General features: G+C 40.3%; 1 protein-coding gene across 1 annotated transcript in view; it reads left to right on the top strand.

Moving 5' to 3' along the window:
* KCNK1 (potassium two pore domain channel subfamily K member 1) overlaps window positions 1-6,007 on the top strand; it is a 32,403-nt gene extending 26,396 nt beyond the window's left edge. Inside the window, exons 2-3 of the mRNA XM_058835992.1 lie at window positions 135-530; window positions 3,401-6,007. Of these exons, the coding sequence (XP_058691975.1) occupies window positions 135-530; window positions 3,401-3,660 (656 nt within the window). The 3' untranslated portion in view covers window positions 3,661-6,007. The remainder of the gene's footprint in view (window positions 1-134; window positions 531-3,400) is intronic.
* The last annotated feature ends 10,332 nt before the right edge of the window (window positions 6,008-16,339 follow it).

The raw sequence follows: 16,339 nt of genomic DNA, 5'->3' as shown, positions 1-16,339 counted from the left end.
TCATTTGTCAAGAACAGCAAAATTCAGAATTACTGATAGTGCAGCTTATTCTTCTCACTCAATATAGCCAATATCAGACTGGTACCCAATCTCTTAACTTCAACTCAACACATGCCTGCTCTGCTTTGTTGCAGGTTATGGACACACAGTGCCTTTATCTGATGGGGGAAAGGCCTTCTGCATCATCTACTCAGTCATTGGGATCCCGTTCACGCTGCTGTTCCTGACGGCCGTGGTGCAGCGCATCATCGTGTACGTCACCAGGCGGCCGGTGCTGTACTTCCACATTCGCTGGGGCTTCTCCAAGCAGGTCGTTGCAATCATCCATGCCATGGTCCTCGGGTTTATCACTGTCTCCTGCTTCTTCTTAATCCCAGCAGCAATATTTTCTGTCCTGGAAGATGACTGGAATTTTTTGGAATCTTTTTATTTTTGTTTCATTTCCCTGAGCACCATCGGCCTCGGAGACTATGTGCCAGGAGAAGGCTACAATCAAAAATTCCGAGAGCTATATAAAATTGGAATTACATGTGAGTGTCAATCTAATCAGCTAAGTAAAAGGCATTTTTTATTAAGAAAAAAAAAATCAACACCAAACTGGCAATCAGACTTCTCCTCTCCATTCTGTGAATAACGATCATTTGTCAGCTAGCAAACTGGGCATTAATTTAGGTAGCTCTGTAAAGAGGAGACTGTTAAGTAAGGTCAATTAGGGAAGGTCTTAGTTAGAAAAAGCTAAAACTAGAATTTCATTATTATAACCATAGCTATTTACTCTCTTACTTATAGTAGAAAAAAACCCTCATATAACTGTTACAAAAATGGTTAAGAGCATTTTGGGCTAACATTTCAGTGCATCACAGGGCCAAGATGATCTGTGTAACCTAAGGTAATACCACAAGGTTAGATGACAGGTGGACAGAGATGAATCAAGAAGCCATGGAAAATGAAGTGGAATAGCAAAGTTTCTGACTCCTGTTGTAACAGAAGGTAGCTGAAGCTGGCATTGGTACATACCAGCTGTCAAAGACAGACAAATAGACTGAGATGTTAGAAAAGCAAGACCATGAATGCTAAATTTAAATTGTTTCATTATATTTGACACAGAAGAAATCATGGTGATTGGTGATTTTAAGAAAGTGAAGCTTTTTAAGAAGAAAATTACCTTTATGTTGGTATTCTGAGTAAATATATGCTGAGGGCAGTATTTTCCAGTGACAGCATTTTGAAACATTCCAGTTTCTCACACAGTTTCAACCTGAGCAGTCTTTGGGTATTCAAAGGCATCAGTTAAAAGATCTGAACAACCAAAGCAAACCTTTCCCATCAGGTCTATTTCTTTGGCTGGTTTGCATTTGACTGTGCTTCTGTGCATGATCCAGCAATCATAATGTAGGCAAAGAGTCTGTTAACTTGGTTTTGTGTTTTACCTGAAGAGAGTTTTTTTCCATGCCTTGAACTAGCCAACAGAACACTTTGTTTTATTATCCTGCTAGGCCTTTAGCCATTGCAGATTTCCTTCTCTCCCTGTCATGTTTATCTTATGAATGATAGCTTTAATTATTAACCTGCTGATCTGCAGAGCTGATTTGGGGATGCTAAGTGGTGAAGTGAATGGAAAGTCACAAATGGCAAAGACCTTGTTACAGGCTTGCTGTTCTGAAAACTCAAAATCTGAAGAAAACATTATGGCTCAGATTAAACCTTTTTCAAGCTGTAGAGCAATTAGGAAATAAACTGCAGGATATACTAAAGGAAATACTAAAAGGAAAAAATAGGTTTCAGACAAAGTTATGACCTTAGAGTATCTAATTTTAATAGGTTTTAAGGTTATAACTTTAAAATTATTCTTTTTCTTTTCATGTGAACAATTCAAGGAATCAAATAAAATGTTTACTCCTCATCCTGAATTTTCTATAAGATATTTTGGACTTCTACATCAGAAAATGCTTAATGAGTACTACAGACTTTTCAAGAATTTCTAGGAGAACACAAGTCCCCTTCTAAATCAAGTGGCAATCAACTGGACCGAGTTTCAGAGATAATTACAAATTCTCAGTGCAATTTATAGATGCTTTTCAATTGATATAGCTTTGTCAGTTCTTTCTTGTGCTAATGCATAGCTTCAATTTGATGTTATGATACAAAGTTTTTAAAAAAATGATAAATTTTAGCTGTAGGGCTGATTTAGATGAGTATTCAGTATTGAGAAGTTGATTAATGGTACTCCTGGAAGGAAAAGGAGAGTGTTCCTGCCAGTGAATAATCTGTAACTACAGGTGAAATATTTATGCCTTTAGGTAACAGAACAGTGACCATATGGAAATGATAATCATTAATCTGTGTTGATTTTTCAGCACACAATGTTCAGCGCGGTGGACAGGCGCGTTCTGCTAATAGTTACACACTTAGCTTCTGCTTGATTTACTTCACTGAAATGATAAAATAACTAAGTAGTCACACTCCTCATTGAATTGTAATGATCAGAAGTAGGGATTTAATGAAACACTGAAACACCTTGCCTTAAACTATCCATGTGTATGTTTAGAGAGGATAAAAAAAAGAGCACATTGTGCTGCTGGTCACAGAGATTTCCATTTCCAAAAGTTTCAGTCTATGAGAGCTGACTATTACCTCTAAAAATGAGTCAGTCAGTACATGGCTAAAGTAATCTGTAATACGTTTTAGATAACACTTCCAGGTTTTGGGTAATCTGTGTACCTTAGTAAAAAATTGAAACTATCCCCAAAAGATGGAGTAACTGTGTCAGGTTTTTCAGTTTCCAGGAGTAATTTTATAGTAATTTTTCATTTTGGTTTTATTAGATTTGTGCACTTTTCTAGTTGCTTTGTTTTTCCAGGTATTTCAGGGTGTTGTATGTCTAATAATTTTAGAGGAAAATAATTCAAATTAAATAGTAAATGATTTGTCCTGCTTAACTGATACAAATAACCAGTGGCCCGAATTAGCTCCCATATTTTTACTTCTTCTTGTAATATGTAGGAATATTGTGGTAAAATTTTGTTTTCCATCTTTCGATCAAAATCTTTTGAAGGGCACTTAATCATGAAAGTCACAAGTAAGTAGGGGAGCGTGCATGTGGTAAATTTTAGTATTCTGATTTTTTAATACCTTTACGCATAATTTTTTTCTTGCACAGTTGTAACAGAATTGAACCCACTAGTATTATTTTTTCTGTTTATGTGGGGTCTTGCTGGTTGTAGAATTAAAAAGAAAAATAACAAAGACATTACAGTACAAATCTCTGAAATTATATCATAAAGAAAATTAACATACTAATCAGAGATGATGACGGGGTGAGAAAAGTCACAGGCTCAAAACTGGTCCAGTCCTACCTGGTTTGCTAGTAACTAATTTATTATTTTTTTTTTTCACTCAGGCTACCTGTTGATGGGCCTTATCGCAATGTTGGTGGTTCTTGAGACTTTCTGTGAACTCCATGAGCTCAAAAAGTTTAGGAAGTTGTTTTATGTGAAGAAAGACAAGGAAGAGGACCAAGTGCATATAATGGAACATGACCAGCTCTCCTTCTCTTCCATCTCAGACCAAGCAGCCTCCATGAAGGACGATCAGAAGGCAAATGAGCCTTTTGTGAATTCCCAGTCCCCAACTTCCAATGACAGCTCTCTAAACAATTAATACACAGGTATCAATACCGGTGTTTTGGTGCATTTATGCTACTTACCATAAGAAATAGAAAGCCTCATATTTTTTTTCTCAAAATATAAAAGCTGGAAGACTGTGCTACTTTAACAAGGATTCATCACTTCTGACATAGAAAAGACTTTTGTGAAAAATGTGGGAGCCACCCTGGGAAAAGGGAATAAATGTAAGATGTGGCTGGGAACATAAGGCCATTTTGGTTGAGGGATAAGGATTTAGGTGTACCACATTCAGAGATGCCAGAGAGAAAGGCTTGCAAAAGCAACTTCATTGAACATCTTTAGGAGACTAGGCCTTCATTGACATCCAGCTCATTGAGTTGCACACCCCATCTCACAACTGGTTGACAGCGATTTTGGGATGTGCACTTTTGATAGTGACAGTTTTAATCCAGTAGCTAGCATCTTAATCTGGAAAACATTTTCAGAGCAATATCTCTAGATCTGGTGGAGGGGGGAATATCTAGGTCATTCCTCTATTACCCAGTAACTTGCAGGTGCAAACACTATTCCTATGAAGGAAAGAACAAGACTGCAGTCCCTCCTTTGCCCATGCCATTTACATCTAAATTTTCTACTTCCTTAAAAGGTCCTCTAATCACCAGAAAAACGTTGTCCTGAAGAGAGTGTGCCTTGAGTCTTCCATACTGTTTGTTTTTTTGTATGAAGTACTTTTTTGAGAGATAGCAAAAGCAATTCAAAGCTCTGGATGAGGTGAGATGGTAGGGAAGGAAGACAGATGCATTTCAGTCTTCTGAAATGAGCAGGGGTGGGTATTTAGCTGTGTGGAATGGAATGAAAACAAGTTAGCATATGCCACACATGACTGGCAGAGTCATGTGCTTATGGCATTCTCTTAATAGATGGTTGAAATGTGTTCAGCAGAAGGACTCGGTGCTGTTCCTCCCACAGTCCAGCCCAGCGTGTCCTCTGTTGAGCTGTTGGGTACACAGAGGAACAGCATCACCTTTGAACATAGCTCCTATTTCTTCTTTTGCTTTTCTAACTGGTACTTGGAGTGTTTTGGAGGAGAATGGAATGTTTCAGGTCAAAACAATTTTTCAGTTTTTCATATGGCAAGAAAAAAGGAAAAATGTCACATTTGGTTCAGAAGGAACCGAATTTTTTTCCCCTTGGGAAAAGTCACTAAGAAGTCAAGATCTCGCTCTTCTTCTGAAGCTGGAACCTCTTTGGCTGTAACAGGAGAGGTGTTTTAGTCCAGCTACCAGTCACTGTGCTGAATGCAGGGACCTCAGAGTGAATTTCAGTGAGCAATGACACAAGATTTATATGGTTGTAGTACTTTCTCTTCTGGCCTTAAGAATATTATGATAGGGGAATCTTTATAATGCTTTGCAATGATAAAAAGATCTGGAGCACAAATAGCCATATTAGGACAGCCTCCCACATAGGATCAGTGTAGAGGAGAGCCTTTTACCTGCTGTGCAAGCATGCCAGATTGCCTGTAATTTGGCTTTTAGTGTTTAGAGCTGAATAATAGTTTACTGTAAAAGAAAAAAAAAATGCAGTGTGTCTAGATTTAGCGCACGTGGGAAAAATACTTGAAAGTAAATAACCCAAAATATACTGTGTTTGAGCTTGATTATAGCTAGCATCAAACAAATTTTTATATCTTTACTGGAAAAACTTACTTTATGGTTAAATCAGCTGAAAGTCTTCAATTGAAATTTATATTTATAGAAAATCGGAGCTAAAGGTTTTGGTTGTTTTGAGTTTTATAGATTAGGTGAGAGCATATTGTGTTTGCATGTTCCCAGGAAAGTGGCTATTTTTATACTGCTTAGGTTAACACAGTTCTATTTATAATGAATGTCAACCAATATATATGTACATATATACATAAATATATTTATATACTGTACATATATCATAAATCACCAGTCTAACAGACTTAGGAATGGCATTTTAGATAACTTTTCCCCTAGTCTCCTCTTTATACAGTCAATATTTGAAAACTATGGCATTAAAATGACACTGACATAAAATTAAGAGTACTGTACTGTAAGAAACATTTATACTATTTTTTTCAGTGGAACTTTATTGATTTTTTTCGGTACCTTAAAATTCAAAATTTCTTTTAATTTCTGTGTAGTGTTAAGCTCTAAAGGATATGCACAGATGTTAAATGATATACAAAGTTACTTTTGCAGCGTGTACACAAATGCGAAACGTAGACACATGAAATGAAAGCACAGAATTCAAAACAGAAGCGATAAACTAAGCAGTATACTGTGATCGTAGGTGAATATTTGTTATTTTAAACTTAAATAAAAAGTCTGGCTTTTGCCTGCCTGCACTATGAAGTGGGAGTATTTTCTTTAGTGGTGTGTGTGCCTTGAAGAAATCCTGTCTGTGTTTGTGCATCCTTTAGTTAGCCTTCCTCAGCTCAAGGAGGTTCTATTAATGTCAGTGTTGTACCTAACCTTGATATTAATTGTGGTTTAGTATTCTGCTGGTTATTCCTTAAAAAACAAAAAAAGAAGAAAAGCAATCCAAGGTATGTTTGGTTTTGTTTCAGATGATGACTGATTATAGCAAATAAAAAATAGTGACATAGCCTTTATCATGTCCTCATGAACCAGAGAACTCTGAAAAACTGACGAAAATAATGGTCCTCGTTTCATATAGCTTTTACATCATCACATGAAGCCAACATATAAGATGAGTTAAAACAGGAATCCAGATCAGAAGGAGAAAGATAATCATGCAAGAACCTCAGTATAAAGTGCCTCCCTTACCTAGAGGCAAACTGTGAAGCAGGTGCATGTAAACCCAGATGGAGAGCATGGCTCATAAAGCAACAGTGCTGAAAATAAGTTGCAAGAGTTAGAAATGCAAGCAAATTACTTGTACACATAAAAGAATTGCCTGGGTTCTGTCCTCATTCTCCTGTCTTCAGTTATTCCAGGCATATATCCCATTAATAGCTTTATTCTTGTGCTGCAGCTGACATTTGCCATCTTCTCTTTGTCTGTCAGTCATTAAATATAAACTTGTTTTATTGTTATTTCAAGGGAAAGAACTGGCAGGATATTCATTGTGTTGGAGGAAAGAAAATGGAAGAACCCACTTGAGTTTCGATTTTGGAGCTGAGTGACAGCCATGCTGTCCCTTAATGAACATCTTCTTTTCCCTAGGTTCACCAGTGGCACCTTGTGTGGGTGCTGAAGACTTGCTGGAGGTTGAAATGAGTTATTTTCTAAGTAGGTAACTCTGGAGGCTGGGGCGGTTTGCAGCTTTAATGTCAGCACTGCAAAACCTCCCTAGCTGGGTGCTTATGTCAGAGGAGTTGCATAAGACCACCAGTTCTGGATTGCATTAAATATTTGTCTAGCCCAGTGTTTTGTCTCTGGCAATGGCCAGGAGCAATATGTGATAATTGTGTAAGGAAGGGGCAAGTGTGTAGCAGCCATTCCCCAGGAAGTTCTCCTAACTCCCAGCAGTGTGCAGCTCTGGATGCATGACAGTATCTGGGGGGGATGGAAAGTCAATGTAGGTGTGTTGTGTGGAAAAGATTGTACAGTGAGGTGCCTGCTCTCTTCTTTGGTCAGTGAGAGACTGTCCTGCACAGGATCAAATGGAGATTTCCCACAAAGCTGTTTCAAGTTAAGTGCTTTGCAGTTAGCAGATAACTTGCATGAGATGAGCTCTTGAAAAAGGGAAGGAAGAGGAAAAGGGGAAAGGAGAAAGCCTTTTATGCACTGTTACTTGGACAGTGCTGTCCTCCAGGTAGGTAGGAACTTGCATAGAACTTGTTTGCTAATGCCAAATCTTGAATCTCCACATTACAATTTGCTTTGTAAACAGTTTCCAGAAATGTAGTGAGATGAACCAAAAGTTGCTAAAAATACTAGTGCTCTAATGTTATTCCATTATTATTCGTTCTTCTAGATTCTGCTTTCTACTGAAGCAAAATAAAGTTACTATAACGGGAAGCAGTGTTATTCCAAGTGTGCACCAGGCCAAGACAATGGGGTTTCTCTTCTCTGCACTACTACCTATCAGAATTGCAGCATATATCAAAAAGCTCATAGATAGCAAAAAAAATGTTCTTGTTGCTTGTTTTGAACAGAAAACCATATTTTTGAGATCCTGGAGGCTGCCTCTGCAAAGCTGCACCTCGCTTAATGCAGATTAGGTACTTGGTGTATGTAATTTCAATACCTACCATGTTAGTCTCATCGCTTCCTAAATCACCATTCTACTCATTTTTTATCACGGAGTTCTTATCACAATTATCTTCAAAGGTCATTGTGTTGCCACTGAGTATGAGGACTGTGACACAGTTATTTTGCTGGTGATGATGCAGTTTTGCCAGAGCCATTGCCTTAGCTGGTAACAAGATGATCTCACTCGTGGCAGTTGGGGCCAAATGACAGATTTAGGTAATGAGGAGGGACAGTGTGGCTGGGAGCAGGTGCATGGGCTGACAGCCAATGTCAGGGGAAAATCATCCTGGCAAACTGCTAAGTGACCACACAGTTTTTGCTGGGCTTTGTTGCCTGTCACTAGGAGTTAGAGGAAGGAAGAGCAAGGACATTGCCAAAAGTCATCTGAACTGAAGTTTAGTGGAAGTAAATTTTTCACCATCTATCTACAGTCTGCAGCTCTCTATTACTTCAGTCTCACCATATAGTCTATGAATCCAGATAATGGTTTGGCATTTCCTCAGTGTAGATGGCTCCTGTGGCCCCTGAGGCAAGTTAAGCTTGTTATCCTAACAAGTTTTTTTTGTGTTAAGTTTACTGAGTGTTCAGATCCATGAGCAGGAGTGTAGGTCAGTGTCCCTGCTGAAACTTTCCAAGGGTAAATGTGGCTCAAGGCACTGCCTGGCCTTGGGTCAGGCTTTAATTTCAGTGCCTAGGCTGCCTGAAAGACAGGAGTGAGCTCTCTACCTTAAAGGGTGAGAAAGCCACTCATCTGGGAGGCTCAAATCCATCTGGTGCTGATTCCAGGGGTTTCATAGTCTTGTGTATATAGTGCATATGTGCAAAGATCTGGAGTAGCACATAGAACTGCCACTTTTTTTCTCTATGCCTGATTTTTTTTGGAGACTGGCTGACCCCCTTAACCTTCTGAATTTCTCTTCTCCATTTAGGAACATGGCTCACAGTACTCTCTGGCTGTCCTTAAGCTCTCTCTAGTACCTAGCTGGGCCGTATCAATAGGTGGCAAGGTGAGACTCAGAGAGTAGAAAGGAACTTCATCATCTGATAGTGACTAGGGGAGGGGGCAGGAAAGCCCCATCCCTGCCCTTTAGCTTTTGCTGCAGCCACCGCTTTATTTCTAAAACCATTTCCAATGTCTGGCACAAAAGGACTGTATGATTCACTCGTCTGCACTGTGCATGTCAGCCAGTGCTCGTGCTAATGGTAACATAATGACTGAGAAACTAATAGCTCATCTAGAAGAATTAAATTGGTTTATTTTTCTTTTTGAGTGCATTACTGCTTTGCTTATGAGCATTAGACTGATTAAATCCTGGCCTGCAATATTATATCTGGACATTTCCTACAATTGTAAAGCTTCCATCTCAGCCCCACGTGGGCAAAAATTAATTAGCATGTTTGCATAAACAGAAGACAGCAAACTGTAGTGTCAGTTTAAATAGGAATTAGCAAATCCTTATTCTACGTTTATGGGCTGGTTTCCTGATTATGGGCAAAGATCTGTTAAATTTGTTTAGCAATTGCCAGCTGTGATTTGAGGCATGCTTTCTGAACAGAGATGCAAAAAATATCATTGCCCAGTAATGAACTACAACATCACCTTTGGGATAAAGTCCCTCAAATATTTAATAGGCTACTTTTGCAGATTAATGCTATTTGCATGGGATAATGAAGCCATGTTTGAAATTTATCATGTAAAAATGAAAATCCACACTCCATTTAACTCAAATTCCTACTACATGTTCAGTGAAGAGAAGAATCAATGCGAAAGAAGAAAATTGCCCTCATTTTGTACCCCCTCTTCTGGGGAGCTCCACCTGGTACTGCTGACCCTGCTGGGAGCTGAGAAAAGCCCCTGGCTTTCCTGACCCATGCAGTGTGTGAAGTCAGGCAGTCTGCCCCGGGAAGGTTTGCAAGCAACATCATCAGCCTCGAGAAGGTGGAGTGGTGCAGGGAGAGCAGCTTTCATGGGGCACAAGAGGAGAGACCACAGCTGCTCTGAGGCCAAAGGTAAGTAGCAAAGATGCCCAGTGAAGGGGGCCATGGTGGCATCTGGAGGGTCAGGGGCAGTCAGGCTGTTCCAGCCTAGCCCCTGGGGAGGGGGCCAGGACATAAGGCAGTGTGAAGAGAGGAGGAGAATAATTTGACAGCAGGATTACCAAAGAGGTGGTGTCACTAATACAAAACTAGCCAATCTTTTATAAGTAGGAGGTGTGGAGGTAAAAGATTAATTTCTGTCTTTTACAGGCAGAAAGGACCCTTTTGATGCTCTTCTGTGGCCTTTTACATCAACCAAGACAAATTGCGTATATTAGACCATATAAGATCTCCAGGTCTGACAGAAGCAGTCCCAGCTCTTATCCTTGGTCCCTGATGCTAATTACCTTCCCTGATAAAAAATCCTGTTCTCTTCAGCTAACTGTACAATTTCTAATTAATTGTTCCAAAAAGAGCATTGCTATAGGACTTTGTAACGTGTTTGATAAGTGACAGACCACATTATATTAGCTACCAGCTTGCCCTGAAAAGATGAGCATCCTTCAGATATCCTCTTTAATAGGTGAAGCAGGCCATGCTCCTCTGAGCACCAAACATGAGCATTTTGTCAAAAGCTCAGCTCATTCCCAGTCCGGTTTTTCAACATGCATTTTTCAGCACAGCACTGAAGCCAGGGTGCCACACTCCTGCCAATATCCAGGGTGGTAGCTCTGCAGAGGAGCTGTACTTTGGCCATGAAGTAGTAAAGGGAGATGGCATTAGCCACCATGCCCCTGCCTCCATGCTTTCCCTCTCTTTGGTGGCCCCCAGGTTTCCCTTCATCCCTCTCCTCACCTGTGGAGCACACCTGATACTTGTCCCTACCCCTACTAACTTGGGGGAGATGCATGAGGACAGAGAGTCTAGGCAGCATCTCTGGCCTAGATGGTCCTAAGTGTCTGACACAGAAATATTGATTTTAAACACAGTCTGCTGCAGCCTTCAAGAGCCAGGAGCTTTGTAAATACCTCCCAGTCCATCTGCCCAGTTTGCTGTGCAGAAGCTGTTTGCCTCTTGTGTAGACCCCTGGGATGCAAAGAGGTTATCAGAGCTCAGAAGAAACGTGGGCAGACCCACCAGAAAGGTCAATTGCACACTTATTTCAGGCAATCTCAGGGCACTCATTTTGGGCAATAGGGCTATCTCATCAATACTCCTGTGCTCATGGCTGTGTATTAGTGCCTCAGGCATCAACAAGGTGCTGAGAACAGACATGAATGCATAAATGCACCCTTGGTCAGGAGTGAAGTGCCTGGGGGGGGGGGGGGGGGGGCATTACACAGAGAAAGAAGATGTGTTTTTATTGACTTCAGGGTACAGGTAAAAAAAAAAAAAAATAATAAAAAAAATCTTCCATGCACTGGAGCTGCTCCAGGGCTACAGCATCCCCCTGTGACAGTGCCCCTGTGATGCTCCTGGGGACATTCATGCTGTGGTCCCCTTGGTGAGGTCTAGTTGTTATTAAAATATGTTCTTATTAAAATGTGTTGTTATTAAAATGCAACTGAGACTGCAATTCCTTATTTGAGATGAGGCAAGAGACTTAACTCCAAGGTACTGAGGTAAGGCAATGTCCTGAGTCAGGCAGCAAGGTCCCAAATCTAAACAATCCAAAACCCTGTGAGTATCTGTCAAGCTACTGATAATTTTAATGGTTCAAGTATTGCTACATCATCTTCTCACCAAGGAGGCTAATAAGAGTTGCAGGTTTTGATTTCCAAGTCATGCATTGAAACATAAACAAATCTCAACATGAAAATAGTTTTCAGTCCTGAATGCCCTTAGATGTGAGCTTGGTGACTAAACAGAATAATGTAATGATTGGTACGTGGGCAGGAGACTGACACTGAAAGCTTGAACAAAAATAGGTCCCCTGAGCAAATGGTTACCCAGGACTTTCTTTCCTGACTGAAAAATGTAAGCCTGGATGAAACTCCCAGAGGTGGTAGCTGGAGCAGAGAAGCAGGGGTGAATGGAAATCACACAACCTTGGTTCAGCAAGACCCTCAATAAGATAATTTAATTGAATTCCAAGAAACAAGAGGATGTGTATGCACCAAACTGACCTAGAGGACAGCAAAGAGAACAATTTGCTTCTGGTGTTTTTCTGTCTTTATGCCATTATCACTCTTTGCAGCCATCCTGTAATCCAGAAAGTTTCAGCCCTCTTGAATGCAATACAGGCTTGGTTTTAAATGTTTTCAGAGATGTTACATCAGCACCACGATGGTGTGCTAGTGCTATGATGTTGGCAACTCAGTGAGGCATTCCCTGAGGTCATGTGGTCAATCTGGCATTTTAATTGCATCTCATCATTTAACCTCACATCTTGTTAGATGTGAGATAAAAAATCTTGTTAGATGTGAGATAAAAAATCAGTAAAAATCCTATGTGTCAAGTATTGCAAGGAATTGCTACTACAATTTCAACCTGTATTTTTGCAACTCTCTCAGAAAAAAAACCAGTTTATCTTGTTTAATTATTTTAAAATCCTTCTTCTTGATAGACTATGGCTCTATTACACTTTAAAAATGCAACCAGATTCTGTCCCCTTTGTATTTGCGCTACTATCTTACCAGAGATTAAAACATTGACACAAACAGTTTAGCCAAGAATCAGAAGCATGTATGAAACCTGGAGCTTCTTCTTCAATCTCAATAGCTCAAATTCATCTCTGTAATGACAAAGTGGTCTCTGAAGGACTATAAGGAAGCAAGAACAGGCAGTGAGATCAGAGGTGATTTTCAGCTCCTGTCTTGCTTAGATTCAATTCATATTCTCATCCTGATGCAGCAGCCACAGTGCACATTCCCATGGAAGTTTAGCAAATTTAACATAAATTTGGTCTATTTCACATCCAGACTTCAAGGCCATGCATGAATCAGAACATTAATTGCTATTTTTCTGTGTGTGGTATTGTTTAGCTTCAAACTCGGCTAAATGGATTACAGGAAGTTATTTATGACAATTCAATGTGAGGGACAAATTCAAAGCAGAGCCTTGGCTTCATACCAGCTGCAGGTATGTCTTTAAGCTATGGCAGAAAATATGTTTATAACAGGTTTAAATCTTACTCAGTTATCAGTCCTCTGAGAGATGCTGCTGTCATATGGTTTAGGCTAAGCACATCCAATATGCTTAATGGCTGCCAAAACTGGTTCTGAAGACTTCACGCCCATTTGCATTACAGATTAGCAGCTGGGAAATATTATTGGGTGAAAAAATGTGCACTTTAAATAACAGCTCTGTTGATTTTGTGTAAATGTTGTACCTCTTCAGGTATTTATATGCAATGTTTTCTATTTGTCACTTAATAGGATTTGGTTCTGCTGTTTATTTGTTCCAATAAAACAAGAAAACCTGGATGAGTATGGAGCTTGGGAAGAGAGCAGACTGAAAGCTGTACTTTACAAATACTCATGGTTTCTGTAGGCAAATCTTCCCCAGAATGTGAGGATCTCTCTCAGTCCAGATCTACTGATGTGTGGAAATCTTTGCAGGATTGGTCTCGGTTCACATCAGAGGAAAAAGCCCCTCAGTTGCAAGGACATCTCAATTGCAAATGGCAGTGCCTTTTTTCATCATATTCTTTTTTGGTTTCATGCTCTGTCAGCTGCCAGACATGAGAGTCTTCCCTCTTTTATCTAATGCCACTTAAAATTTCATGGAAAAGAGCAAGCAAAATTGCTTGCTGGACCACTCTGAGGCCAGGAGGGACACAAATTGGTGCACTACCAAAAAGTTGTCCCTGTGCCACTGAGGCATCCACACACCTGGACCAACATCCTGGTGCTGGCTGAAAAAGCTCTAGTGCTCTAAGGAAGAGTAAAATTCAAGCAAACCCAAAACAAACAGCATCAAGCACAGAAGAGAAAATCTGTCCTGGCACCAGGGGATAGCCAGGAACCTGGCCTAACATGAGACTAAATCTTGCATCACAAACACACGTGACTAAGTCTCCTTTCAACTGGAATTCTGAATAACACTAAAGCAATTGAAACCCCATACATTACACCATCATTTCCAAACCCAAGAAGCATCCCTGTGCTGTACAACCTCTTCTGTAAGTTAATCTGACATTATCTTATAACAGTCAAACACCTTCTCCCAGCATCCCATGTTCAAAGGCCACTCTAGCACCTTATTTCTGAAAGTTAAGTATCTTCTTTCCAAGCCAAATTTTTTCAGGGTCAGTGTACACCTGCTTAATCTTGTAGCAGCTTTTACCTAAATGGAAATAATTCCTCTCTCTTCCTATATTTATTGCTCAAATGTAATCCAGCTTTCTCTCAGACTTCTATTAATACAGCTATACAAGACAGGCTATTTGATCTGCCCTTCAGAAACAGAGAAACTCAACTCCTGTTTCTGAGTAGCCCTTTTCCCATTTGTCCTTTCAAAATCATCTTTTTGAAAGGCAGCTGATGGGATGTGCACACTGACAGCTCAGTGAGGTTGTTGTTGTGCCTTAGCCAGTGCCAGAACCTTCCATGACACCGTGGAAAACCTCTCATGTGACACTTCTTGGACCTACTATCATGTCTTTCCTGGCTGTGGCACTTAGCCTAAGCAGCAGTGTACGCTTTTGCATCAGCATCCCTTGAAAATATCTCAGCACAAGGCAACGCACCTTCTTCTTTGACCCCAGGTGAATTATGCCACACTTTCTTCCCATCACATTCCATACTTTGACTAGCTCCAGGAGCACCTAATTCTTCCTATGACAGAATGCAGTTAACCATTATAAATACAGGCCTTGTCTTGCACCATAGACATGAAGGGAGATGGGCTAATCTGTGAATTGAGATACCTCTGTGGGCTGGTAACACCCCTACCAATTGATCTTTTTATACTGCTCTGTTTGCCCAGGAACTTAGGTTGTTTGTAATTCTTGAAGTACATCCCAACTTTGCAAACAAATTCTTGTGAGTCTCTGTACTAAACTCTACTGTAGAGATGAGGCCAACCAATCTGTGCTATTTTCACAGCACTTCCTATCTGTATGTATTTGTATGTTACAGCCAGATATTTCTATGATCAAGATATTATTGATATTAAATATAGATCATATTTCTATGATTTCTTTTCACTGAGCATAATGGGTTTTGCTATCTTCCAGATTTACCCCTGCTCACTGATAAAATGTAACAAAAGAGATGAAAATTACTTGTTGTGTGTGCTTGAAAGAAAAAAGGAAGCGTCTTGTGTCTTGATGGATACCAAAACACTGGTTGTACATGTGAAATACAAGTCCTAAAATGGTTTAATCTATTGGGTGTTTCTGCTTGATATCCTTCCCTTTCTCACAGAAAGAGGTGGTCACAGAGAGCCCAGACCTGCTGCTGCTGCTCAAGTGAGCAGTGCTTTTTGTTTGCACAGCTTCTAACAGGACCCCAAGTGCTTAAGAGTTAAATGAGATTCCCTGCATATGAGAAGTGGGGAGAAGCCTGTTTCACCTTCTCTTGCCTTTGAGGAGGAATACTGGCCAGGGCCTGGGCTGGCTGGTGCCTTCCCATTGCTTGGCAGGAGGGATCACAGATGGTCCGGAAATCAAACCTCCTTCCACACTGGCTCATCTCCCTGCCATGGTCATTAATGAAGGTGCTTATGCCACTTTTCTCAGAAATGTCAAACATATGCTGGCTAACAGCTCTCACCAATTCATTTTCCCCCAATAATGTAGAGTTACCATTTGTGGGGTTTTCTCATCTGTGGCAGAATTTGCTTCCCACAGAAGCCAGCTGCAGCTCCACGTTCATGCTGCTTTAATAATTTCCTCCTCGGGGTGAGGGTTTGTTTGTTTGTTTGTTTGTTTGTTTGCTTAATCATCTCCTGCTCTGTTGTGCCGGGATCTTTCTCAGTGCCTCACACTCCCCCACTCTGTTCCAGTGCCTGCTGTTATTCTTGGCACCCAAATCAATGCTAACTGGTATATAATCAGCCTGTGTTGTACCGACCAACATTTGTTCCACTGTCAGCTTTCATTTCAGCTTCTGCTCTGATGCCAGTTACTGTTCTGCTCTCTGGTGGAGCTCTGATTGCCCTGTGGGGTGCTGTACACCACTCTTTGGGCCTCTTCTCATCAAGTTACTGTCTGTACCAGGGAAGCTTGTTGCCCAGTGTCCCACCCTCACTTTCTCCTAGTCTGCATACTTGGTCCACTTCTACTCTGTACCCGCATATCCCATCCTCTTGTATTTGCAGGTTCACGTGATTGCAATTCTGCAGAGAGTAATTCCTAATTTTAAGGCTGATATGATAAAATATTAAATAGATGGCTCTTGAGAGATGCATGTGGACTGTAAGATGACTCTTTGTGGTATAGAGCTATTTTATTACATTCTGCCTGTGATAATGAAAATGCTAAAAACCTATTTTACTTGATCTCCACTTTTCCAAATTTGTATTTTATTGATCACTGGATGCATG

This window comes from Poecile atricapillus, chromosome 3 (assembly GCF_030490865.1).
Source record: "Poecile atricapillus isolate bPoeAtr1 chromosome 3, bPoeAtr1.hap1, whole genome shotgun sequence".
Classification (NCBI taxonomy): domain Eukaryota; kingdom Metazoa; phylum Chordata; class Aves; order Passeriformes; family Paridae; genus Poecile; species Poecile atricapillus.
This window is presented reverse-complemented; position numbering and strand designations above follow the sequence as displayed.